The sequence below is a fragment of the Sciurus carolinensis genome, chromosome 16 (assembly GCF_902686445.1).
Source record: "Sciurus carolinensis chromosome 16, mSciCar1.2, whole genome shotgun sequence".
In the NCBI taxonomy this organism is placed as follows: Eukaryota; Metazoa; Chordata; class Mammalia; order Rodentia; family Sciuridae; genus Sciurus; species Sciurus carolinensis.
Window position 1 is genome coordinate 64,552,073 of NC_062228.1, and position 27,942 is coordinate 64,580,014.

General features: G+C 51.8%; 2 protein-coding genes across 2 annotated transcripts in view; both read left to right on the forward strand.

Annotated features, from left to right (window-relative positions):
- LOC124966905 (leukocyte immunoglobulin-like receptor subfamily A member 6) overlaps nucleotides 1–27,942 on the forward strand; it is a 193,721-nt gene that overhangs the window by 47,926 nt on the left and 117,853 nt on the right. The gene's annotated exons all lie outside the window — the stretch shown is intronic.
- Nucleotides 1,356–27,910, forward strand: LOC124966986 (leukocyte immunoglobulin-like receptor subfamily A member 6). The gene is given in 18 exon segments (XM_047528900.1): nucleotides 1,356–1,361; nucleotides 1,462–1,511; nucleotides 19,841–19,923; nucleotides 20,081–20,116; nucleotides 20,290–20,574; nucleotides 20,711–20,845; nucleotides 20,848–20,945; nucleotides 20,947–21,013; nucleotides 21,222–21,518; nucleotides 21,793–21,924; nucleotides 21,927–22,094; nucleotides 22,727–22,777; nucleotides 23,330–23,443; nucleotides 23,885–23,922; nucleotides 24,494–24,658; nucleotides 25,730–25,755; nucleotides 25,841–26,709; nucleotides 27,732–27,910. Coding segments are annotated over 17 exon segments (2,211 nt in total). The 3' UTR covers nucleotides 26,301–26,709; nucleotides 27,732–27,910.

The following is a 27,942-nucleotide window of genomic DNA, read 5'->3' on the forward strand; positions in this document are numbered from 1 at the left end:
AAACATAGAAGGTCCAAAAAAGGAATTAAAGCCATAAAGAGGATCAATGAGATAGTTTGAAGTTAATCCAGTGACTGAAGTGAAAATTCTAGAAAGAGCTTCAACAGAAGACTTGACAGCATAGAAGAAAGAATCAGTGACCCTGAGGACCAGACACTTGAAGTGACCCAGAGGAATGAAAGGAGGAAAGATACAAGAGAATGAGGACAATCAAGAGGACCCTGTGCACTCAATAGCAGGCTTAGTGGGGGCAGAGAAAGGAGCAGGCCTTGACAATTTCCTGTCTCATACTGAGTTTGGAATTAGTTTGCTCCTGGTCTTCCAGGGCCATCTGAGTGCACTTCTATTTGTATTTGGGATCTTCCTGTGTTTTCAGTGTGGCCATCAATGCCATGAACCTTCCTCCCAGCACCACCTTCCTAGTGACCCAGGCATTGCTGTAGCTGCACCACTGAGAACCGTGAGCAGGGCCTCGGGCTGCTCGGCCTCAGAGGGGCTCGGGGTCAGCCAGGCCCACACGATGCTCTGGTGAGCAGGGCCAGCCGGCAGCACGAGCAGGGCCAAGGCGTCCCCAGCTCCCCAGCTGCCCCTCCCTCTGCCGTCCTCCTCTTAGCAGCTCCTGATTCTAGAGCATCACCAGCAGCCAGAGCCAGAGTGATGAGCCACTGGGAAATTCCCTTCAGGGGACAATGAGCCACCACCCAGCCAGGGGACCAGGGCCAGTGTGACCTGCCCAGCACTCAGGGACCCTCTGTCCTGCCCTCAGGGACCCTCTGTCCTGCCCTTGGGCCATGCCATCCAGGGACACCCAGGGACCTCGTCCAGGTGGGCGTGGCTGGCTGGTCCTGCTGCCCTCATCAGCTGCCAGGCTGGACACTCAGGAAGGGGCGCCCTGCTGGTCACATGAGCAGGACTTGGGGTCTGAGCACAGGAAGCTGAGGTGCCTGAGGAAGTGGAAGGCCAGCTGGAGGCACGTCCTGGTGAGGTCTGCTGAGGACTCAAGGGGAGCCACCTCTGCAGTGGCTGCTCAGGTGTGCAGGACAGAGGTGTCCTCTCAGCCCTGAGGAGGAGACCGCCTTTTAAAGCCTTTTCTCCTCAGGAGGTTCGTGCAGAGACCCTCTGACCCAGGCTGCTGCCTGAAACACCAGCTCTGCCCTCAGGGCCTGGGCTTCTGCCTGGAGGCCTGGGTCCCACCCCAAGGCTGGTCCTAGAACTCAAGCTCACAGGGAGCCAGGACTCTCCACCCCACCCTGCGGTTCTGAGACTCCCAGAGGATCTCTGGTTCCTTCTCAAACCCTAAGAGGATCAGGGCACATGGTGTCGGGACCCCAGTCCCAGGCTCAGAGCTTCGAGGCATGAGGGTGAGGTCAAGGCATAGGTGACACTGGGGCCCAACCTGGGGACGAGCAGCCAGCTGAATGGGGAGCAGGCAGCCCAGTCCTCACCTCCCACCCACCCCAGGAGGCCCTGAGGAGCAGCCCCTCACCCCCACTGACCCCGGACCCAGAGTGGTAAGTGAGGGGCTCTGGCCCGAGGTGGGTCCCAGGACAGGGCTGAGCTGGGGTGGAGCAGCCTCCTCTGGACACGCTGACCTGGACAGCCCCTCCCCTTGGGCTCAGAGTCCCCACGTGCAGAGGAGAGGCCTGGTCCTGACCTTCAATTCCCCTCAGTGCTGACCTTGGCTGTGCCCTGCTGGAGAGGAGGCACCCAGGGAAGCCCCAGGACCTGAACCTGCAGGCACTGTCCCCTCTGTCACCTCCCCTAGGCTGCCCCAGATCAAGAGGTAGCCAGTTCTCTCCTCCCAACAAGGTGTGGAGGGGCGTCTCCTTCATCCCTGAGTCAGGGCCATTCCTGGTCATGTGGACACATCAGAGGGAGAGGACTGGCTGCAGGATGGCCACATGGGTCCTGTCCCCTCCAGGCCCCTGGTCCCAGACTCCAGCCTCACCCCTGTCACCACTCTGCCCTCACTCCAGGGGACTGTATCTGACGTCCCCAGGTGTGACCTACCCCAGATGAAAGTCCTCAAGCTCAGACAGGGGACAGCCACACCTCCTTCCTCCCAGGGACGGGGGCCTCCTGATGAGCCCAGAGTCTACACGCCCTGTCCTTCCACTAGCCCAGGACACCACTCAGACCCACACTGCCAGGAGGGGGACAAGGGGACCTCAGCAGGCACAAGGCAGCCCAGGGACACTCAGCTAGGGGTCACAGCCAGCCAGGGGCCTGACATGCAGGGCCAGGAGCAGCTGAGACCTGCTGGGAGTCACCATAACAGGTAGCAGACTGGGCCACGTTGAGCAGTTTAGTCTCTAAGTCACCAGCCGGTAAAGGTCAACTGGGGTCCAGCCATAAGGGTTAAGGACAGAGCTCAGAAAGGGACAAGCTCACAGGATGGCGCACAGCAAGAAGAGGCTCCCGTGGGAAAGCCAGTCCAGTGTATTATCTACTCCAGGGTCATATCAAGTTACCTAGGTTACAGGTGCAGTTAGCTTTGCACACGTGCAGATCACACAACCTGCTTGCCTCTCAGAGTCCACTAGTACCAAAGGTTATCATAATAAGGTAATGTCTCCAGGCCTCAAGGACAGAGGGGACATGGAGCAATTCTAAGCCACTCAAACAGAGTGCCTTTTGTCCTGAGGACTTTGCTGAACTTGAAGGACTGCTTGAAGGACTTTTGTTCCTCTGTACATTAACTGACCTGAAATCCCTACAACTCCCCTGTTTTGTTTTGTGTGGGCTTTTGAGTAGACATGACTTCTCTTCATTTAAGGAAGGTGGAGGGAGAAAGCAAGGCAGCCATTGGCAAAAACAACCATAGCACGCTAAGGCCACAATCAATAAACCTGCTCCAATGAAAAGCTGTTAGACCCAGGTAGAATTTGGTAGCCATGAGATTAACCAACCAAATAAATCCAAACCTCTATTATCTTGTTGTACCTTCTCTACAATGTCTTAGATGGTCCAATTCCCTTTGAATGGGATTTCCATTCTCACTTAAATTGAAACAACACATGTTGTTAAAATTTTGCTATCCCATAGATGTTGTAACAATAGCAAATAATCAATAGCAGCCCTGTTATCAAGAATAACTTGATGATACAAATTTCAGAAGATTTAATTTCCAAGAAGTATGGAGGCACCATCATCAGGGATACAATGACAGAAATAACACAATAATAGCCAGCATAGTTATAGAATTTTGGGTAAGTTTGGCAAACAAAGCTGTAACCAAGTTTTTTGGGTACATTCTAAACCCATCTGGACCAGCAATTGTACAGCAGATGTTGTTAAACACTTTTTATCCCCCCAAGATGATTAGAACACAGTGGGTCTTGGGCCTCATGCTCCTGTTGGAGCTTCCTTCTTTGAATCAGGGTCCTTTTCATCCAGGGTCAAATGGAATTTGGGAATCGGATTGTGAAATCTCCATTGCCAATTCATGATGAATGACAGGTCTCGCACATCTGGCAGGAATCCAGACAGAACCTGTACGAGTAATAACAGCAGCATATGCCCTCCCCCAAGGAATCAAATTGTGGGGTCCCACCATATTGGATCTGGTGGAACTTGGTATTTTACATGAATCTTTGGTAGTGGTTCCTTAGGGGTAAAGGGCCTGTCCAAGGCAGAGGACAAGAGATGTGTATTATCTTCATAACGTACATTAAGAGCACTTGTTGTGAAGAAGGCAATATTGAGAGCATTACTAACATCAGCAAGGCCAGGAATCCTGTTTTGATTTTGTTTTCAAAGACATGTTTTTAGTGTGCAATGTGCACATTTGACTAAGGCCTGTCCAGTAGGATTGTGAGGAATTCCATGGGTTAGAATTATATTCCATTAATTTCAAAACTGAGCAAAGACACTAGAAGTATAGGCAGGGGCATGGCCAGTTTTTAAAGATGAGGTGTTCCCATGGTGGCAATGGAAAGGAGCACATGAGAGATACAGGCTGAGACCTTCTCTGAACGATGTGCACTGGCCCATATAAGACCTGGGGATGTAGCTATGGTACCATGTCCAAACGAAAAGGGGTGGAAGGGAGGAAAGCGAGTCACATCCATCTGCCCGAGAGCATTAGAGTGTAAACCTCGAGGGTTCACAGTTTCCCAAGTAGGGGAAGGAAAGGGTGTGCAGCGAGAGCAATATTAATGATGAAACGGGCCTGTTGAGAGGAAATAGAAAGGTCTTCATTAAGGAGCGAGCATTTTGATGAAAAAAGTTGTGGGATTCCACAGCATCTGGAAAGAGGATAAAACTATTTTACAGCAGCATCAGCATGAGCATTTCCTTCAGTGAGTGGTCCGGGAATCTTCGTGTGGCTGCCTATGTGAGCAGGAAATACTACAGCTGTAGGACCCTGAAACAGAGATTGGAGGGTGATCAACAGGGATAGCAGATTAGAGTCCAAGTGAGGTGACAGAATTGCAGAGGAAATGTGAGGACTCAGTTTGGCTAAATGCTGAGAATCTGCAATGATGTTTCGGGCAGTGGGAAACATACGAAGAGCCAAAATAATACTAGCTAATTCTGCTGCTGAGGAGAAGCTTGAGACAATGTGTAATAATCAGTCCATTTCTCATCAATGAATATAGATACCACACCCTGTCGTTTCCTCCATCAGTATAAACAGTAATCTTGCTGGAAACTGGAATGGAAGAGATTATAGAAGCAGCATGAGAGACTAGACACAACAAGAAAGGCGTTCACCCAGAGGTGCCTGGGAAGCAATAGGAGCAAAAAATCAGTGAAGACAGCCTGATAATATGAAGGAAATTGTAAATACTGTCAATGTAAAGTCTCCCCGTAACTAAGATAAAGTACATGAATGTCCGTTCCCATAAGAGGTAAAATACAATTGTGACCATCTGAGATCACTTGAGCATACTTTTCAGCATAAGGAAGAACATTTCTTCCTGAAAAGGGAGGAGAATATAACCACTCTGTTTATACAAGTTGTGATTATGAAGGGCAACAGCTGCAGCAAAGGCATAAGGCTTTTCTGAAAATGTAATTAGAGATAAAGGAACATTGAGTGTTGGGCGTCTGTCTATAAGGATTGTAGATAATTCCTCATTAACTCCTGCAGTCAGTGCAGAAGGTAACTGGGAAAAACTGGTGGGATTATGGTGCTTTTTCTTTCTTTTTTTGCAGTGCTGTACATTGAACACAGGGTCCTGCGTTTGCAAGGCAAACGCTCCACCAAGTGAGCTGTATCCCAGCCCAATGTTGATTTTTCAACAACTGAAAAAAAGGGGACAATGAATCAGTAGTTAAAGAAATATATGATAGAGTCCAATTTAAATGTCCTAAAAATTGCTGTAAATGAACTAAGGAAAATTGGAAGGAAGAGTCAATTTTGAATATTAGGAATGGAAAAACATTAGAGTATCTTCTGTCCTAAATAGTCAATAGGGAGTTGTTGTTGAATATTTTCTGTGGCCACATGGAGGCCAGATTGTAAAAGTGTGTGTTATAATGTAGTTTAAGTACCTTTTGTAAGTACTGGCCCAGTAATCAAAATATCATGCATATAATGATAAAAAGAATATGTGGGAATAACTGTCAGAACGGCTGAAGAGCCTTATTCACAAAATGTTGACATAATGTGGGGCTATTGAGCGTAACTGAAGGAAGAATTTTCCATTGACATCTATCAGCAGGCTCAAGATGATTGAAAACAGCAACTGTGAAGGCAAACTATTCCCGATCATCAGGAAAGAGAGGAATAGTACAAAAACAGTCTTTGAGGTCTGTTACATACAAGGAAAAATCTTGAGGGATGAAATCAGGGCTAGGCAATCCACGTGGAAGTGGACCCATAGGTTGAATGCACTCATTGATTTCTCTTAAATCTTGTAATGCTCCCATTTCCCTGATTCCCTCTTTATGATAAAATGGGTGTATTCCATGGGCTGGTAGAAGGTTCAACGCGTCCCAATTGTACCTGTTCTGGAATGGGGGCCTCTGGGGCTGCCACCTTCTCCTCAGACAATGGCCACCGTTCTACCAGACAGGAGTGGTGACCTTCCATGTTACTGGCAAGGTGCTCAATTTCACAGAGGCCCCTACAAAAAAGGGAGACTCCATAGACGTTTGTAACTTGTGCAAGATGTCACTGCCCCACACAGCACAGGGAAATGCCATAATGTACAGCTGAATGTGAGTGATAACTTGCTGTGTGTGGAAGGGGAGGAGCAACGCAAGCACAGAGAGCTTGTGGACACCTGTGCACTGGGGCCTCCTGTGCCCCAAACCCAGGTGGCCCCAGGTCACTTTGCAATAGGTAGAACAGTAACATCGCCACTGGTGTCCAATTAGCCTGTGATTGAGTGTTCATTTAAACAAAGGCTTAATTTTGGTGTATTTTCAGTAATAGGTAAACAAGCTCCAATAATAGTGGAACCAACTCCTGCATTCCCTCTTTCATTTAGGGGTTGTTGGGCAGTAATATAAGGAATTACAGTCAATTGAGCTATGAGGTCCTTTGGGGAGATTTAAGGACATATAAGGCCAAACTTGAATGTATATTACACCAGCATAATCAGAATCAATCGCTCCAGGAATTATGAATTTTCCTTCTTTAGCACTGTGGGAGTGGGACAAAATTAAACAAAAGGTACCCTTAGGTGGAGGTCTTTGAATGTGGGTACAATCTTACACACTTCCCAGGGAGACGCAGTTGAGCATCCTCAGTAGTAATCAAATCTATTCCTGTGCGCCCTCTAGTGGCCTGAGGGGGTTTGTGTCAGGAGTTTCTGTTTGACCTGGAAACATCTGTGAAGGACTCTGCAGAGGAAAAGGGTTCCTCCTCCTTTGACCCTGGGTCAGGAGGTGACCTGTGATTGGGTTTCCCGACATGTCTGTTTTAGATCTGCTTCGATTAGCCCAGTGAAATCCTTGATGACAGATTGGACATTTCTGATTGAGTTGTTTTGGGGGCCATTTCTTTAAATCTTAGTCCTTTTGAAGATGACCAGGTTTTTAAAATGGTAGCCAAGTTCATCAGGGGGCTTTAGAGCAACAGCAACTAAAGCAGCTTTATGAGTTTCAGTTCCAACATTTTGACATGCCCTTATTAAATCAGAAAGCGCAGTACCCACTTTACAGTACACAGATTTCATTACTCCTTACAGTCTTGTTTGGCATTTTCATAAGCCAGGTGTTTGGTCAGAATATTGGCAGCCTCCAAATTGTCTACTTGTCTTTCAGTAGCTTTAGTCAATGGTTAAGAAAATCAATGAAAGGGTCCCCCGAGGCTTGTTGAATTACAGCAAGGGACTAGGAAGGACCCCGAGTGTCTGGAATGCTCCTCCATGCTTTACAAACTACGGTTCTAATCTGGACAATGGCGGCTGCGGGCAACTGAGCTTGTTGTTGTCCCATGCCAAACACGTCATCATAACCAGTATTAACATTTCCTTGAGCATTATCCTAGCTTAAACACAGGCTAAATCAGAGTATTCTTGTTAAAACACTGTATTTGGGGGCAGGAGAAGTACCCATCTTCACCAACGCTTTCCAATCAGTAGGAACCAAGGCATAAACCCATTCCCAGCCCCACTATCATATTAAGAGTGAAATTATGATTAATTCCACTTTCCTACACTGTCCTTCTTAATTCTTTAAACACAGCAAAAGGCAATTGTTCACATTCTGACTGATTAGCATTGTTTAATCTAATGAGCAGACAGCCTAGGTCTGAGTTTTTCCCCTGCCTCTGCCGCTTTGAGACATTCAGATAAAAGAGACTGGACTAGAGGAGGAAAAGGAGGAGGATGAGGAGGAGAAGGAGGTAAAGGAGGAGGGGGAGGAGGAAAAGGAGGAGGGGGAGGAGGGGAGGAGGTGGAACACAAAAACAGGGCTGAGAAGAAACTTAGAGACCTCCAGGGAAGTTTGGGGCTCTGTCAAGGCTATTTTTGAAAGATAGCGTCTCCACACAAATACTAAGTATGTACCACAGTTACAGGAGTCCTCAGCTCCTCATGCAATTTTTTACCTATGCCTTCCCAATCTTTGGATCTTAAGAAACCACTCTCTGGATACAATGGACAGCAGGAATCTATTTCAGACCACAAAGCAGCACGATCAGAATTACGTATGGTATGTTTAGCCTCATGAAGCAAATAAGAAAGTTCAGCCTGATGAGAAAGTTGAGCATCAGACAGGGAATTCCCCATAGTTTACCAGTGGGATCTGTACCAACTAATAAGTGACACACATCAAAGCCTGTTCCAGGCAGTAAGCTATCCCCTTCTCCCAACAACACAACCAGAGGGTCCCTGCTCTTCTATTCCTGGCTCATATCAAGTTACCTAGGTTACAGGGTGCAGTTAGCTTTGCACATGTGCAGATCACATAACTTGCTTGCCTCTCAGAGTCCACTACCGCCAAAGGTTATTATAATAAGGTAGTGTCTCCAGGCCTCAAGGACAGAGGAGTCGCAGAGCATTTCAAAGCCATGCAAACAGAGCGTCATTTGTCCTGAGGAGCTTGCTTCACTCAAAGGAACTTTGCTCCTCTGTACAAGGACTGACCTGAAATGCCTACACCAAGGGGCAAGAGGAGAGAATCACAAGGCAAGTGACCAATATGGGGGACTGGGGGTAAAACTGCTCCAAACTGATGAAGCTCAGGAATGGATGCGTCTATAGATCCAAGGGAGCTTCCAGTGAAATCTCAAACCAGGAACATACCTGGGTGCTTATGCTCTGTCCATGGAGTGTAATTAACTCAGCCACATTGAAGTCAGATGCAGAATCTTCAGCCCCTCCAGCTGACGCACCCCTCAGTACTTACCAAACACTAAGTTCAGCATGTCAGAGACACAGGCACACCAGGTGTGCAACACACCCTCGGTGTTAATCCAAGACGAATGTACCAAAATAATAACGTGCGTCTACACAGTGGAGTTTATGTGCCATAAAAAAAGATGAAATCATGCCACTTGCTGGACAGTGGACAGCTTGTAAGAGCATGACGTTAAGTGATAAAAGCCAGACTCAAGAAATCAAGTGCCTGTTCTCACTCAAATTAGGAAGCTAGAAGGAAAACGGGGAGAAAAGACCAAGAAAAGAGATGTTAAAATAAAATAAGGGAGGTGAACCCTCCAGGTACCCCAGAGGTGCGGGAGGTTGAGGAAGGAGGAACACAAGTTCAAAGTCAGCCTCCATAAATTACAGAGGCCAGGCCCTAGCAACTTAGCAAGATCCTGTCTCTAAATAAAAAAATAAAGTGGGATAGAGATGTGGCTCAGTGGTTAAGCAACCTGGTTTCAATCCTTGCTACCACATACACACACACAGAAAAAAAAAAAGAAAGAAAGAAAAGAAAAAAGAATACGGGAATTCAGGGCAGGGGAGGAAGTAGATGGGCAAGGGAAGAGGGGAGGTGTGGTCAGTGAAATCACCCAGTGGTGTCACATGCATGTCCTGACATGCTACATGAAACTGACCACTCTGTACAGTTGATAAGCACAAAATTACAGGACGAAAAGGAGAAAGTTGGGAAAAAAATCAATGATTCAAGCTAGCATCATCAAAACAGAGCAAATCACTCTTAGAGAAAGGAAAAAAGACAGAGAAAAGAATCATGTCAAACAAAAATAATTGGGAAAATACCTAAAAACAACATTAATTTATAAACATGGTCATTGAACATCCAGGGAATTGCAGGGAACCTTACAGCACGGGCCACGTGCACCACAAACACCAGGGAACAGGGAGAAGCAGCACTTCCAGCTGCCCATTGCCCAGGGCCAGGCTGCAGCCAGGACCTGCCTGACACGCTGCAGCAGGGAGAGGGCAGCCAGGCCCTCAGCCAGCAGGGGCTGCTGGGAGGCAGGGGACCTTGCAGGAGAGCCCGGGATCAGCACAGGGTTCCAGGGACAGGGCAGACCAGTATGGCATCCATCATAGCCACCTGCCCCAGGGGAAGAGCTTCACGTCCATCATGCCCTCCTGCCCCCAGTACAGGACAGCAGTTGTCCACACATGGCCAGAAAAGACTCACAGGATGCATGTCCTCGTGAAGAGCAGGGACTGTGTTCACTGACCCTCTGGGAGCTGCTCCCAGCTGCTGCAGCAGATCCCCACACACTGGGTGAGTGCAGACACACACGATGCTCTGGTTGGTTTGCTTGTGGTCATTCAGCTCTAGAGGGCAGGGGATGGCTGGTGTCACTGGGTGGAAGTCAGGGGTCACCAGGACTTCCCGTACTTGGGTTGCAGGGAGACTCTCCTCCCTCCCAGGTTTATCCCTGGGAGATGCAGCCTGCCTTCCTCCTCAGGCTTCTCTTCCTAGTTGTGGTTTAAGGGCTCTTTGGCATGTCGTAACTGACATATGATGAGTTCAGACATCTGGGGGACACTGTGATGGTCCTGTCACGCATCTTAGCAATGGTGACTGCTTCCATCCATGGACATGGTATACATCTTCATTTATTTAAGTCTTCCTTGATTTCGCCCAGTCATCTTGGGTTTTTTCAGTGTGGTGGTCTTGAATATCTTTTCTTGTGTGTGTCAGAAAGATAAAACAGGGTGGTGAGCTCATGAGACACAGACACTCAGCCCTTCTTTTGAAAACACTTCTGATCTTCTCCCCTGTGTTGAGGTATTGATACACTGATACTGATACCACTGACCTGCCCTGACCCATCCACCAGGCTGCCCCTCTGTGTGACGCTGTGTGAGCAGCCCCCTGCATTCCCAGTCAGTGTGAGCACCCTACTCCTTCTGTGCTGCATGGGGTCCTCCAGCAGAGGCAATGAAATCTCAGAAATGGTGTAGGCAGGAAACCAATGCATGGGGATCATGGGAGATGAGAAGTCTCTAGGACACAGGGCAATCACAGACCCTTGAGACAGCACCGGCAGGGAACCAGGATCCACATTGTCATTTGCAGGATGGGCAGCAACACTTCTGTCCAGCTCAGGAGAGCTCACACTTCACTGCCCACAAGTTCTGATGGGTTTTTAAGACAAAGAATTTAATAGACCAGCAACTGCATATAAATGGTGCTCTACACATACATGTAGCACATGATCATTTTGGGGTAAAGTTTGGTTATATATGTGTTAGTCATGGACCCCCTGCCACAAGCCACCTTGACTTATGAGATGCCACATGCCTGAGTGACCTGGGACCAGACCTCTCACCATGTGGCCTCTCAGATCCCACTGACCCTGCAGTTGCTCTGGAGGCAGCGCTGCTTTCCATTTCTCCTCTCCAGGAGAGATCTCCAAGTGATTCCAGGTGTCTTTCCAAAAAGTACAGATCTTACCTCACAGTTGACAACTACAGACCAGGACTCTCTCTTCTAATTCTCTCCACCATCACCGCTAGCAGGAAACACAGAGGGACCCTGCGCCTCAGTGGATGCAGTGGTCTCACTGTGACATGTTCCTGGACCAGCACAGCAGGATGAGCATCAGCCAAACACTCTTGGGACAAGCCAGCTGAACCTGTGATGATGCCTTGGAGTCAAGGTTACCTGACATCTGAAGGGACAGGAGCACCTGGGGCCTCAGACCCAGAGCAGCTTCATTCACGCCCATGCTCCTATCCATGAGCTCTGAAGGGTTTCTACACCAAGGGAGGTGAGGAGGTGAGAACCCACATTTATGGGGTTTACCTGCTTGGCTGCCACTAAGGTGGCCTGGCATCTACTCTGCTGCAGACCCTTCTCCTGGAGAGAAAGTCTTAATACCCTGGGAGAGAGCCACAGACTTCCTGCAGGCCCAGGTGATGAGCCACATTGGCTGGAAAAGGGTGGATTACCAAGGCACTCTCCCCGAGGGTGAACAGGACACATATCCTGAGTTGACCAAGATCCAACTCAAATTCCATTCCAGGTGGCATCCTTTGGAGAAAGGACAGGAAGTCTGCCCAAACCAACCAAGCATGGGAGGTACATGTGGCTGCCATGGGAGGAGGCACACAAACATGCGAGCCCCACCCTCCAGCCCAGGCAATGGGTCTGCCCAAGACCAAGACTGATAAAACCCAGAGAAATCCCTGCCCCCACCAGGGGCCATCCCTGAGCAGTGAGCACCAGCTGTGTACACTGGAGCAGGTGCTGCCAGGCCAGGTGGGCTACAGGACTCACCCAGCAGGGTTCAGCTGGCTGTGCTCAGTGGCCCTGAGGCATGCAGGTGGGCACCCAAGGGAGTGGCCATGTGCAAGGGTGGAGGATTACAGGGACACCCGTCCCTGCATTATTTTGGCACTTCTGGGACTGAGCATCTGACCTCTCAAATTCAGAGAGGTCTGGATGCAATGCCATCTGTGAGACCAGCAAGTCCCCTTTTGGTCCCTTCCTTCCCTGGAACACACTCCACCAGGAGACAGCAGCAACTCCTGCCCCCTGAGGCTGAAGCCTGAGCTGAGTGTGGGAGGAAGGAGCTCACAGCACCACTGTGCAGGACTCCAATGTCTGCTTGATCTACATGGAGCCTCCCATCACTTACTCCAGGGTCAGGGCACCTGGATACCCATGAAATCCTCAGGGAAATAAGATCATGACACTTGGTGCACTAGGGAAGGCTGTTAGGGGGACATACACAATGGAGCCATCAGTGCTGATGATCCAGGAGAACATGGGAATGTCCCCTTTCAACTGCATGTGACAAAACCCTAAGTATGCAGCTCTGAGGTGGAGTGCTAGCTTCTATTCACAAGGCTCTGGATCCATCCCCTGCTCCAGAAAACAAGCCAGTTGGGACAAATATGGAATGTCTGGGTGCCTTCTCTTGACTTAGGAGATATAGATATAGCTGATGTATAGAGCCATTCATTCTTAAGGTTTGAACAATTTTCTGTTATTATTTCCCTGAAGGAGGTATCCATGAAGAATGAAGTTAACATCCAGAATCACTATGCACTCAGACCACTAAATAGGCAAGATTTTTTAAATAAATGAACTATACATGCCATATTGTGATTAAAATGCCTAACACAGAGAAAAAGGACATAATTTTTAAATCTCAAAAGTGAAATATCACTTTACATTTAGAGGCAAACCTCTAAGAATTACTTCCTATTTCATAGAACAAATCCTAAAAATTGAGGAGGACTTACAATGATGTGTTCCAAGCCCTGAAAGGAAATAACTGTCAACAAAAAAGAACCTCACTATGACATGTTACAAATAAAATTTGAATCAGACAGGGAAGGATGGAATTTTAAAAGCCTCAAAAAAAGTGTCTAGTATCATTTGTTTCAACCCTGTCAGAATTACATCCTATTTCTTAGCGCAAATTGTAAATGTCCAGTAGGACTTTGAAAGATGTGTTTTGAGCACCAAGAGGAAGTAAATGTCAAAAAACATTTCTTTATCCAGCAAAGTCATCCTTCAGAATCAAATGGGAAGTGAAAGACATCTAAGATAAGCAAAAACTAAAAAATGACATTTACTAATAAACATTAACTAATAAACATTTACTAATAAACATTAACTAATAAAATGACATTTTAGAAAATTCTCAAAGACATATTTGACACAAAATAAATAGAATAAAATCCCCAGAACTCACAAGGGAAACATCTGATTGAAGAGTAGTTAAACAAATGAGGAACAAGATTAAATTAGACAAGAAGTAAATCAAAAAGGTGGCAATTAATAAACCTATCTCTATAAGGACATTAAATGTAAATGGTCTAAATGTTTCCATTAGGAGACATATATGTGAAGAATTCATTTAAATGAAGATCCAGCTCTCTGTTGTTTTCATGATATGCATGTTATAGACACAGACAGCCACAGGTTAAAACTGGAAAGATGGAAATTGATAGACCATGCAAATGGAGCTTGAAAATAAGGAGGAGTAGCTACTGTCATATGTTACAAAGCAGACTTCAAACCAGAATTAATCAGAGGAGCCAAAGAGTCATACTGATAAAGGAACAATCTAAGAAAATTATATAATTACAGTAGGTATTTCTGTTGCGAACATTGACATATGTGGGAAGCCATCCTTATTTAGCCAAATCAGATTAGGAAGAGCCATGGGATGCAGAGACCTGACTTCTAGGAACTGCTAGAGTGTATGTGGCACTGCATGGGAGTGGTTTCCTGTCTTCTTCTGGAATTTTCTCCCTAAGGGAATGGCTCCTCTAGTTACACCCAACCTGTCCATCACAGAAGAACCTCCTCCCGGTCCTTGCGCATTTACCTGTATGTAACAAATAAAGGAGAGTTGGAAGAGTGGTTGTTGTAAGAGGCCACATTTGGTAGGGCTGGACCCATCACAACCCTCTCATATGAAAGGAGTATTGGCTCTTGGGAGTTCCTTGAGTTGATAAGTTTTTTGTGTAATAGATCATCCTGCATTTAACCTTTCCTCCTCCACATACCTCAATTACACAAAAGAGAGACTAGTGGAATTATAGACTCAGAGAGATGTTAGTGCAATAATAATGAGTGATTTAAGAACACCTCTCTTACCATTAGATAGGTCATCCAGACATAAAGTCAGAAAAGACTCTTTGAACATGAAAAATATTATAAATCCAATGGCCTTAACGGACACCTATGTATTATTTCATCCAACATTATTTGAAAACATTTACTCAAGAAAACTTCTCCAAAAGAGACTATATTTTAGGCCATAAGACAACTCTTAGCAAAAATAAAAAATGTCTATAATTCTTTCATTTTATCTGATCATAATGCAATGAAATTGAAATCGATGTGAAAAATTCCTACAGAAATTATATCAACATGGAGATTGAAGAATACTTGTTTGAACAATGAATGGGTTCTCAAAGAAAGCAAGGGAGCAATTTTCAAATTCTTAGATTCAAGAAAGAATATTGAAACAACATTCCAACACCTCTAAGACCCAATGAAGGCAGTTCTAAAAGATCAAAGCTCATGACTATGAGTGCCTACATCAGAAAACCAGAAAGGCCCCAAATTAACTACCTAATGATCCATCAAGATCTTTAAAACACATGAAAAAATACATTTCAACACCACTAGAAAGAAGAAAATAATTATGATCAGAGTTGAAGTCAATACAATTCAGAAGTAAAAAACAATGAAGAGCTGGGAATGTAGCTCAGTGGTAGAACCCTTGCCTAGCATGTGTGAGGCACTGGGTTTGATGCTCAGCGTCAAATATAAATAAAATAAAGGTCCATTGACAACTAAAAAATATTTTTAGAAAAATACAAAGGATCAATGAAATGAAGACCGTCATTCCAAAACAAACAAGGTTGATGAGACTTCAGCCAAACCAAGCAAAAGAAAAAGAGTGAAGACCTCAATTTTAAAATGTAGAGATGAAAACAAGAGAAATTACCACAGAAATTGAGAGGATCATAGGGACTGTTTTGAAGATTTCTACTCCAATAAACTGGAAAACCTAGAAGAAATGGATCTATTTCAACATACATCTGATCTATCAAAGTTCAATCACATAAAACCCAAATACACCCATAGACAGTAATAAGTAGAAACACTACAGAAAACCCTCTAACAGAGAAAATCACAGGACCAGATGGATTCTCAACTGACTTCTACCAGACCTTTAAACAAGAACTGATTTCAGTGTTTCTCCAATTATTGCAAGAATTAGAAAGGGATGGAGCACTTCTGAATTTATTATAAGGCCAATATCACACTCATATCACAACCACAGAAGGACACATCAGGGAAAGTAAACTACAGATCAATATTTCTTATGAACATAGAGCAAAACTTCTTAAGAAAAGATTAGAAAACATTTCAAGAACAGATTAAAAAGAATGTTTTATCCCAGGAATGCAAGGTTGCTTTAACATATGCAAATCAACAAATGTAATTTACCACATAATGAATATAAGAACAAAATCAATTTGTTGTCTCAAAGGATGCAGAGAAAGCCTTTCAAAAAATTCAGTGCCCATTTGTGATAAAAACACAATCTTATTCAAAAACATCTCAAAATCATACAATACCTAGCAACAAAACTAATCATGGGGGTGAAAGACCTCTACAATGAAAACTATAGAACCTTAAGGAAAGAAACTGAAGGAGAAGCAAGAGGATGGAAAGATATTCCATGTTCAAGGATAACCAGAATTGATACTGTTAAAATGGTCATACTACCCACAGCAATGTAAAGAGTTGATGCAATTCCCATCAAAATACCAATAATGTTCTTTACAGAACTTAAAAAAGGAGTTAAAAAAAATTTTTTGGAATAATAAAAAAACCCAGAACATCCAATGAAATTCAAGGAAAAAAATGTTGGAGACATCACAATTCCTGATTTCAAATTAAACTACAGAGCAATAGTAATGAAGCTGCATGGTACTGGCATAAAAACAGGTAGATAGACCAGTAGGACAGAAAGAAGACACAGAGAAAACCCCACATCCTTACAGTCACCTAATGCTTGACAAGGTGCCAAAACCTGCAGTGGAGAAAAAACGGCCTTTGTACCAAATGGTGCTGGGACAACTGGTTCTCCACATGCAAAGGATGAAACTAGAACCTCATCACTCAGCCTGTTCAAAGGTTCAGTCAAAATGGATCAAAGACCTCAGAACAAGACCAGAAAAATGCAACTCATAGAAGAAGACAGAGTCAACACTGCAGCACACAAGGCAAGAGCTTCTCCATAGAACTCCTAAGACTCAGGAAAGAGGGTCAAGGCTTAGTAAATGGCATGGCATCAAATTAAAACCTTCTTCACAGCAAAGGAAGCAATTTAGAATGTGAAGAGAGAAGCATGAAATGGGAAAAAAATCTTTGCTACCACTCTCCTGACAGACGATTAATATCCAGAACATATAAAGTCCTCATAAAATTTAGCATCAAAATTACCATCCAATTAATCAATGGGTAAACAAACCAAACACTTCTCAAAAGAAGAAGTACAATGATCACCAAATATATGAAAAATATTCATTATCATTAGCAAATAGGAAAATAAAAATCAAACTACTCTGAGATTTCATCTCCCATTAGACAAAATGACACTCACCAAAAATACATAAAATAGTAAGTGCTGGACAAGATGTGGAGAAAAAGGAACCCTTGTACACCCTTGTGGGACCTTGGTTAGTCCAACCACCATGGAAATCAGTGTGGAGGATCCTCAGAGGACGAGGCATGGAACCGCCATGGGACCCAGCTACACACTCCTCAGTATTTCCCTGAAGAATCAACGTCATCTTCCTGCACTGACACACCCACACCCACGGTTGACAGCAGCACAACTCACAAGGCCAGACTAGGGAAGCAGCCTCGGTGTCCTTCAGTGACGACTGGACCAAGAGCATGTGGGCACACACAGTGGAGTCGTATTCAGCCATAAAGAGAATGAAACGGTGGCGTCTGCAGGAAATGGATGGAACCAGAGGGCAAGGTGTTAAGTGGAATCAGCCAAACCCAGAGGTCAAGGGTCGTACGTGTTCTCTCACCTGAGGAAGCTGGAGAGGGAAAAGGGAAAGAATGGAGGGATCTGATGGAAATCAAAAGAAGCAGAGTAGAGAAAGTGACCAGGGGGCACGAGGAGGGACAGTAGGAGACCACGGGAGGACAGAGGTCCAGCCATACTGCTGGACTCTGTGCGTGTTTGAGTGTGTAACACAAATCCCACCACATGTCCACCCACAATGCCCCAGTAGAAAATGTGGGAAAACCAAGTGGCAACTGCGCACTGTCTGCAAGATGCACTTTAACCTGGTGCTTTTGCTTGTTTCCTTGACTTGTTCATTTACTTGTTCATTTATTGTTGAGTCAGAGTCTCTCTCTGCCCGGAGGTCCTTGAACTCCTGGGCTCCAGTGACCTCCCTCCTCTCCCTCCCACAGAGCCAAGACTGCAGGTCCTGCCCCTGGGCCCAGCTTAGGGAGACACTGTCTCTAAATAAAAAATAAAAAGGGCTGGGATGTGGCTCAGTGGCTAAGTGCCCCTGCCTGCAACAATCCCTGGTACAAAATGCAAAAGCCCCAGGCAGATAGGAGGGGAAGCTGAGGCAGGTGATGACGGGAGGTGCCCGGGTCCCACGTTAGTGCTGGACACACATCCAGACAGGACCCGAGAGCACACAGGACCTGAGGCGAGAACACCAGAGAGCAGCTGGGCTGAGGGAAGAGCCAGCCAACCTCCAGCACAGCCAGGGCCTCCGCAGGGCCCACCTGGGCAGGTGCAGGACGGGCCCCACAGATTTACGACACTGCGGCCTTGTCAGGCACCTTCTCAGACCTCAGTGGAAGGATCTGGAAACCGCTCCTGAGAGGGAGACCAGAGCCCACCAGGCTGGGGAGAGAGCAGGCTTCCTTGAACCCCCTTGGGACAAAGAGGACATCAAAGGGGGATTAGAGAGCCTTTCAGGACAAACAAAAATGAAACCAGGACACATCAGGACTTTGGGGAAGTGCTGGGTGGGGTCAGTGGGAGGTCACTTGCTCAGCATGTTGGAGCCCCAGGTTCCCCTCCCCAGCCTGGGGTGGGGGAGAAGGAAAGGAGGAGAGGAGGGGAGAGGAGAGGAGTCCAGGGGAGGGGGAAAGGTGAGGGGAGAAGGAAAGGAGGAGAGGAGGGGAGGGGAAGGAAGAGCTGGGGAGGTGGAAAGGATAGAGGAGAGTATAGGAGGGGAAAGGGAGGAGAGAGGACAGGAGGGGAGAGGGGAGGTGCCCAGGGAGGTGGCCGGGCTGCCCTGGGCCACACACACAGCTGAGCTGGCCCAGGCCTGGCTGCAGACATGGCTGGAGCAGAGCCCAGCGCCCACCCCTCCCAGAGCCCTGGGTCCACTCCCACCCTACACGGAGCAGGAGCCTTCTCCTCAAGGACCCTTGATGACCCCAGACCCCAGAGGATCCTTCCCTGTGGCTCCTCCTCCATGTGGGGAACCCTCCATTCTCCTCCTCTGCTCTTACGGGAAGAGCTGTGCATTTCAGACATGGCAGGGACAACCTCTGAGAGCTCAGAGCAGATGGGCCTCACGGAGTGGGCACCAGCCCAGCACCACCAACCTCTCCCGGCCCGAACCCAGGCTGGCCTCCTGCCCTGGAGGAGAAGCTGGCTGAGCCCGTCCCTGTCCAGACCCTGCTGACCCCACACTCCAGGTCGTGAGGTGCAGAGAACGGGCTCCACACTGGACGCGGGGTCTGGGAGGCCAGATGTCCCTACACAGGAAGACACCACAGTGGAAATGAGCTGGCACTGAGCTGGAGCCTGGTCCCCGAGGGGCACCCTGCCAGGAGACAGGGGTGCCCAGGAGGCAGGAGGCCTCAGATTCCATCCCAGGTAGAGAGGTGGGTTCTGCTGCTAAGGAGAGGGGAAGCCCCAAAGGGGACCATTTAGCAGAGGAAATCCACACCAGCACCAGGAGGAGAGGTGAGGAGCTCCCTGGTCCCTGCCCCTCTCTGTGCCCCCAGCAGAGCTCCAGCTGACTGCACAGCCAGGTGCTCAGGGTCTGCTGCTCTGTGCCCACCTGAGGGGGGACCTGCATCTTCCCTAAACCATCTCCAGGGCTGGGAGACCAATGGCCCCAGATAAGACCCAAAAACCCAGCACCAAGATGGACAGAAGGAGCCCCTGAGAAGGGAGGACCAGCCCCAGGTCACCCTCAGCTGGAAGGGGCTGGCTCAGGAGGGCACCAGGTGCACTGGCTGCTGCCTCCTGGCCCTGCAGGGATGAGAACAGATCAGACAGACAGTGGAGGGGTGAGGACAGGCACCATTGCTGTCTGAGCTCCTGCAGGGAGCCCAGGCCCACCCCACACAGTGCTGCGCAGATCTCAGGGGAGGGCAGTTCCCCTTCCTGTGGGCTACTAATGTCACACCCACAAAACAGGCAGAACCCAGCCTCAAACTGGCCACATCCGGTGACCTTCTGTCCTGCCAGGCTCTATGACCTCCTCCATCTGCAGAGCCAGGACCTGGGCAGGGACGCCTTGGCCCCCACCGTCACAGCCCTGCTCTGCCTTGGTGAGATGAGAAGAAGGGGAGGGGACACCCTGTTCTCAGAGGGACCCCGGCCCACAGCCAGCCCTGACCATCAGGGGACACAGGGCCCTGGAGGCTCTGGGGAGGAGAGGGCCTGCTCAGGCCTCAGGGCTCCCCTCTCACAGGAACTCTCTTCCAGGGCTGAGTCTGGGCCCCGGGACCCGAGGGCAGCAAGGTGAGTGTCCCCAGCTGGCCCAGGTCCTGCTCCTCCCTGGGGACCAGGAGCCACCCTGGGCAGTGGATGGAGAACAGCAGCTGTGGGCTGAGGCTGGGGAGCCTGGAGGGAGCTGGGCTGAGGGCTGGGATCTGAGGGGCTGTGCTGGGACCCAGCCTCTGATTCCCTTGCAGGGACCCTCCCCAAGCCCACCCTGTGGGCTGAGCCAGGCTCTGTGATCACCTGGGGGAGGCCAGTGACCCTCTGGTGTGAGGGGACCCTGGAGGTCCAGGAGTACCGTCTGGAGAAAGATGGAAGCTCAGTGCCCTGGGACAGACAGATCCCACAGAAGACCAGGAACAAGGCCAAGTTCCCCATCCCAACCATGACACAGCACCATGCAGGGCGATATCAATGCTACTATCACAGCCCTGCTGGCTGGTCAGAGCACAGTGACACCCTGGAGCTGGTGGTGACAGGTGAGAGGACACTTGGGGTCCCAGCACCTGGCTCTGCCCTCAGGAAGGGGGTCAGCTCCCAGGTGTCCCTGTCACAGCCCAGCTGGATATGGTGTGGAGGAGGGAGCCCATTAACACCTGCCTCCTTCTCTGCTAGGATCCGAGGGCAAAACCTGGCTCTCAGCCCTGCCCAGCCCTGTGGTGACCTCATGAGGGAACGTGACCCTCCAGTGTGGCTCACGGCAGGGATATGGCAGGTTTGTTCTCACTAAGGAAGGAGGACACAGCCTACCTGGACCCTGGACTCACAGCAAGACCCCAGTGGGCAGTTCCAGGCCCAGTTCCCTGTGGGCCCCGTGACCCCCAGCCACAGGTGGACATTCACATGCTATGGCGGTTACAGGACAACCCCCCCAGGTGTGGTCAGAACCCAGTGACCCCCTGGAGCTCCTGGTCTCAGGTGAGGAAGCTCCACCTTCCCTGACACAGTTGGGGACATGCCAGCAGGTTGTGGGGACCTTTATGTTAGAGAGCCCCAGGTGAGAGAGAGGATGAGGGAACCTGGGACCACATGGCCAGAGACCCAGGGTGTGAGAGAGTGACCTGCAGGCAGGAGGGAGGCAGGGTTGGCAGGTCCTCCCCTCAGCCCAGGCTCCTCTTCCCTCCAGGGCTGTCCAGGAAGCCCTCCCTCCTGACCCAGCACAGCCCAGTCCTGGACCCTGGAGAGAACCTGACCCTCCAGTGTCACTCAGACAGTGGTTATGACAGATTTGCTCTGTCCAAGGAGGGGGGACCGGACCTCCCACAGCACCCTGGCCAGCAGCTCCAGGCTGGGCTGTCTCAGGCCACCTTCCTTCTGGGCCCTGTGAGAGGCTCTCATGGGGGTCGGTACAGATGCTACGGTGGACACAGGCTCTCCTCTGAGTGGTCAGCCCCCAGTGACCCCCTGGACATCCTGGTCACAGGTGAGGAGCCCAGTGTGTGCAGTCAGTGACCCAGACTCTGCCCAGCCCTGTGTGGGATGCCCAGGAGGTGATGGGCAGGGTGAGGTGTGGGGTCTCAGGAGGGAGAGAGGCAGGGAGGGTCAGGGAGGGGCAGAGAAGACAGAGACAGGGAGGCACAGGGAGAGGAAGATCAGAGACCCTGAGCCAGACAGAGAGCACAGGTCCTCAGAGAGGCCCTGGTGAGGTCTCAGCTCAGAACAAGCTGGGTCCCCTCACCCCTCCTTCCTCTCTCTAGGACAGCTCCCTGCCTCACCCTCCCTCTCAGTGCAGCCGGGTCCCACAGTGTCCTCAGGAGAGAACGTCACCCTGCTGTGTCAATCATGGATCCAGTGGGACACCTTCCTTCTGGTCAAGGAGGGGGCAGCTGATCCCCCCTGCGTCTGAGACCAGAGTCCAGAGCTCCAGGGTTCCAGGCAGAATTCTCCATGAGAGCTGTGACCTCAGCCCTGGCGGGGACCTTCAGGTGCTATGGGTCTCAAAGCTCATCCCCCTACCTGCTGTCATGGCCCAGTGCCCCCGTGGTCCTGGTGGTCTCAGGTGAGTGACCCCTGACCCCATCCTCTGTGAGCTAGGGGTTCACTCAGGGCCCTGCCCAGGACAGCTCTGGGTGGTGGGAGTGAGGGTCCCTGGGAGGGTCAGCCAGCAGGATCCACCCCTCAGAAAGAAGGGGCCACTGGGTCCTCCAGCATGTGCCCCACCCCATCATTGGATTCTGCATGGTGCGGTGACTGAGGGGTCCTGGGGAGGCCAGGCAGGGGCAGGAGGATGAGCAAGGCAGGTCCCCAGTGCCAGCTGCACCCCTCACCCTCCTGTTGTCCTCCTACCCAGGATCCTCTGGGATCCCAGCCCTTAGCTTTTGGTCCCACCCCCAAGTCTGATCCCTGAGGACTCAAGCTCACTGGGCGCCAGGACTCCCCACCCCACCCTGTCCTGGCTGTTCTGAGTCTCCAGAGGACCTCGGGTCCTCCTCAAACCCTCAAGGACAGATTAGTATCCAGGGACCTGAGGATCTGCCAGAAATGGGGGTGGGGACCCCAGGCCCCGTGGCTCAAAACTTCAGGCAAGAGGGTGAGGTCAAGGCACAGGTGTGACTGGGGCCCAACCTGGGGACGGGCAGCCAGCTGAAGTGGGGAGCAGGCAACCCAGCCCTCACCTCCCACCCACCCCAGGAGGCCCTGAGGAGGAGCCCCTCACCCCCACGGACCCAGGACCCCATAGTGGTAAGTGAGGGGCTCTGGCAAGAGGTGGGTCCCAGGACAGGGCTGAGCTGGGGTGGAGGGTCCTCCTCTGGACACGCTGACCTGGACAGCCCCTCCCCTTGGGCTCAGAGTCCCCACGTGCAGAGGAGAGGCCTGGCCCTGACCTTCAATTCCCCTCAGTGCTGACCTGGGCTGTGCCCTGCTGGACAGGAGGCACCCAGGGAAGCCCCAGGACCTGAACCTGCAGGCACTGTCCCCTCTGTGCAGTGACAGTGACCCTGTGCAGGGAGGGCTCAGGGCCATCAGGGTGTCCAGGCTCCTTCCCTGCAGCTCAGGCTGAGCTCTGGTGGAGGGAAGGAGACTGGAAGTCAGACTCCCCCAGCTCAGGCCCCAGCTCTGCTGCTCCTGCTGGGTGACTGGGCAGGCGGCCCCTCTCTCAGCCTCAGTTTCCTCATCTGTAACTGGGTGGTGGGTGGCGGTGCCATGAGGCGTGATTGACAGGTGGAAGCCCTGGCACACAGTGGGTGCTCAGGAAGGCAGCATGGCCCCTACTCACAATGTCACTGTGCCCAGGACTGGGAAGGCTGCTGCAGGTTCTGGTCGGGGTCTCAGTGGCCTTCCTCCTGCTGCTCCTCCTGCTCCTCCTCCTCCTCCTCCTCCGGCATCAGAGCAGACGCAGGAAGGCGGGTGAGTGGCAGTGGTGAACTGGGCCTCAGCAGGCCGTTGGCTCCCCCTGGGTCAGGCAAGGTGGGCGAGGGCAGCAGCCCCAGGGAAACCTGCCCCTGGGGACAGGTCACTAGGAAACACTTCCACAGAAAAAGCAGGACAGAAGACCCTGCTCACCACATGCAGACAGATTTCAGGCTGCTGACCCCGTCCCATCTCAGGAGACCTTGGAGGGGCCTTTTCAAGTCCCCCCGTCCCCTGCGGTGGCCTGTGGGGTGCGTGGCTCCCCCTGGGGCTGAGATTGTTCCTCTCACACAGCCCAGACAGAGGCTGGCCTCCAGGGACCTGCAGGGCCCACAGAGGCAGAGCCCCAGGACAGCGGCCTGCAGAAGAGGTGACGCCTGCTCCAGACCCAAACCCCCCACCGTCCTCACTGCCACCTGACACCCCCTGTCTCCCCAGGTCCAGCCCAGCCGCTGCCGCCCAGGAACAACACCTCTGTGAGGGGAAGAGGGCTGGGGTGGGGTGGAGCTAATGTTCAGTCCTTTGGGTTTAAACCCGGGAGTGGGATAACTGGCTCAAAAGGTGGGTCCATTCCAAGTTGTCTGAGGGATCTCCACTCTTTCCAGAGCGGCTGCACTGATTTGCAGCCCCACCAGCAATGTATGAGTGTGACTTTCCCCCACACCCTCGCCAACACCTACCACAGCAGCCAGAACGGAGCTTACATCCCTGTCCCTTGAGCCGGCCACGTGCCACCTGCTCCCACTCCCCAAACTGACCACTGAGGTCACCCCCTACCCTGGGAGTCTGGCGTGTTCTCTGATTGGGTGACAGGGACGGGAGCCTCAAGCGTCAGGAAAGCAGAGCAGGCGAGGAGCGAGTAAGCCCGCAGCCACCGACACTGAGTGGCCTCTGACCTAGAGGCCACTGAGGGCGCCTCTGACCCAGCGTTCTCCCTGCAGACGTGGCTTGTGGGTCCTCTTCCCCAAAGGGCTTGGCCCTGCCCTGTGCTGCAGCAGCGGGGACACCTTTGGAAGCCTCCAATCTCCTTTCCGGGCCCCCTTGCAGGCTGCCCCAGCAGAGCCCTGGCTACACCTGAGGCACCGCAGAGGAGGGTGCCAAGTTGATCATCCGCTTCGGGCTCTGGACACGGAGCAGGGCAAACCCGGGCTGCAATCCTGCGCAGCCTCCGTCAGGTTACCCCGCTCCTGGGTCCGCGCTGGGAACCTTCAGGTGACCTTCTCTCGTTTCTTTATTCATCCATTCACTGGCCCAACGATTATGAGCGATTTACAAACACATATAACATCAGAAGATACGCCTGTGCGTGTGCATGTTCACGTGTGCTCAGGCACACTTTATGCACACGTTGCGTGCGTTAGAGTGCAGAGTGCATGACGGCACGCCGCCCTCACCCGTCACACACATAGGATTTCACGTGCACATGCGTGTGTAACTGCCTGTGTGTCGGGGTGAAGCGTGATCGTCACACTAGGAGAGGAGGCATAGACCTCGCTGGCTCTGTGGAAGGGACAGTCTGCCCTGGGATCAGGGGACCTGGACAGTGGCACTGGAGCCCAGAGCAGGAAAGGAGGAGCAGGGGGGAAGGTCAGATCAGCCAGACGCCACAAAGGGGAGAGAGCAGAAGCCCAGGGTCCTCGCCCTCCGCCCCAGACGGAGCCTGGCTCCTGGGGCTCAGGGAGGTGCTGGGAGCCGAGTCCAGGCTGAGAGAGCAAAGGCCATCTTGGCACCGTGACCCGGGTGCAGCGAAGGGTGGCTCCCCTCACTGGCTAGAAGGAGCCAGTCAATCAGACCCTGGGCCGACCCTGCAGTCCCGTCCTCCGAGGCCCCCAGGGTCTGGCTGGGCTGACAGGGAGGAGGGGAGTCCAGCGAGGCCGCGCCTGCTCCCCGCCCGCCCCTCTCACACCTCAGTCTGAGGCCGCCCTTGGGGCCTCTGCTCCCGACCCCTCCCTCATCCCAGCCCCCGCACACCGCCTCCCGCACTAGGCCTCTCTGCCTTTCCCACCTGCGTCACCAGGACCCCACATGCCAGCTTGAGTCCCAGGTGGCCCTGGAGGGGCTCCTCACCCGAGAGCAGCATGTCCAGGGGGTCAGTGGGGCCGACCACTTGGCGGTGTCCACTGCAGCGTCTGTACCCACCCCGGTGGGAGCTGCTCACAGGCCCCAGGAGGGCCCAGCCCGGGGCTGCTGGCCACAGTGAGGGGGTGTTCATGGTCCCCCTGCTTAGACAGTGAATCCGTCCAGGTGACATCAGAGCCACACTGAGGGCCAGCTTCTCTCCAGGGCCACCGCCACCTGGCTGCACTGAGGTAATGGCTTCCTGGTCTCCACGAGCTGACCGCAGGTCCCCACATCTGCCCTGGGGCTCACCAGCGCTGGTCTTTCTCTTTCCAGGAGCCCCGAGCCTCCTCCCCAGCGTCCTCCTACCTGGAGCGACACCTGCGTAGCTCCGTCCACTCCTGTGGACAGCAGGAGCTCTGGGAGCTGTGGTCTGCTCCTGGACTGTCCCCTCAAGGCTTGGTCCCCAGGGGGCACTACTGGGAGGCGGGGAGCGTGGGGAGCTGGGCCTGGTGGGAGGTCTCCCACTCACTGGACACGTGCCCTGGACGGGGGTCCTGGGACCCCGCTCCTCCTCTTCCTCCTTCACTCCTGGACAGGAGGTGAGCACGACCCCCCACCGTCCATCGTGTTGGCTGCCCTGTCACGGACCCAAAGCCTTGGGGCCAGTCCACCCAAGACCAGAACCTGTAGCACTGTGGGCCTCGAGGGGCTTCTCCACAGACTGACCATCTCAGGCATTTGCTCCAGTTACCGTGCTGACTCACGAGGGGCCAGGCTGGGGACTTCCGCCTGAGGGCAGGAGCCCCAGAAGGGAGCCCAGCGGTAGGGACACCCTGAGGGACGCCTGTGTGTCCTCCTGTGACTGGGGCTCAGGGGCCAGGGAAGAGGCCTGACGGGCCTGGGTGTCTTGCCCAGGGTCCAGGGGAGCCTGTGTCCTCCTTCCCTCGTCAGAAGCAACCGCCACATCCCAGTGTGACTGCACCTTGCCAGGAGCTGCCGCTGCGCCTACGGCAGCAGGAGGAGGCGGGGGCTCCCTGGGGCCCTGGCGCTGGCGCCCAGGGTGGGGACGTGCCCGCTCCACCCCTTCCTGTGGGTGCAGGGGCTGTGACCCCTGTGACCAGGCACCCTGAACTCAAGGAGGACCTCGCGTCCCCTGGGGAGCAGGGAGCAGACTCCTCCAGTGCCCAGGATGCCCTCTCCAGGTGGGTAGTGCCTGCCCGCCTAGGCCCCAGGCGCAGGGCGACCAGCCTCCCCGAGCGACCAAGGGCCAGGCCCAGCCCAGGTGAGGGTTGAGGAGAGGCCCTGGAAGAGAAGCAGAGGCTGCCATCCCAAGCTCCTCAGTGCCCCGTCCCCCAGCGACCACCCTGGTCTCTCCCACCTGCTCCTGTGACCAGCTCCAGCAGCACTGGGGAGTCCATGTCATTCCCAGGGTAGAGAAGGACCTGGGAACCTGGGACACACTCGCCTGTCCACACTCCTAGGCTGGGGTCCAGGCGCAGCCCTGTGAGAGGCCACAATCCTGAACACGTCCCTGCCGTCCCCGAGACCCAGGTCCACGGAGTTCCCAGGGATCAGACCCCGGCGCTCATGCCCCGTGTCCTCCTCAACCTCACCGGGGATGAAGGGCAAAGGCGGCCATGGCCATAATGCCTCCTCCCCTGAGCTGGGCTGTGCACAGGGATGGAGCCACAGGGCCCGTGGGACAGCAGACACGCAGGCTGCAGGCAGCTGGACGAGCCCCAGGGCTCTCCCTCCAGCAGGGGCTCAGGAAGGGACAGCTCTGTCAGGCTCCACGGGCACCTGCTTCCCGGGGACCACGGAGCCTGCACCTGAGGCCACCCCATACCTTTCCCTGCTCGTCATGAATTTCTCTCAACAACAGTGGAGACCCAGGTTCTAATCCCCAGTCGGCCTCTCACATCGAGGTGCCACCCACCAATGACATGTCCCTTCTCAGGGCCGCCACATATGGGGATTTCCTTCCTTCCCAGCCAGCCCTCCCATAGATGGTCACTGAACCACTGGAATGTTCCAGGCCCTGAGCTTCTCCCAGCAAACCAGAGAGATGTGGTCATAGCAGGAGTTGAGCTCAGACGATCCAAAGATGGAAGTTCAGTACCTAGTTTCACAATCAATTACCCATTTGGAAAAAAATACACCAAAATATGAAAAGGTACAATGGAGAGAAGTAGCAGCTTCGTACCCAGCACTTATCCTCCTACAGGTTTCCTCAGGAACTGATCCTGTCCCACTGAGAGTAGATTGGAAGCGGGGCGTGTTGGTGCATGCCTGTAATCCCAGTGGCTCAGGAGGCTGAGGCAGGAGGATCACAAGTTCAAAGCCAGCCTCAGAATTCTGATGAGGCCATAAGCAAAGTCAGACCCTGTCTCTAAATAAAATACTTAAAAAGGGCTGCGGATATTGCTGAGTGGTTA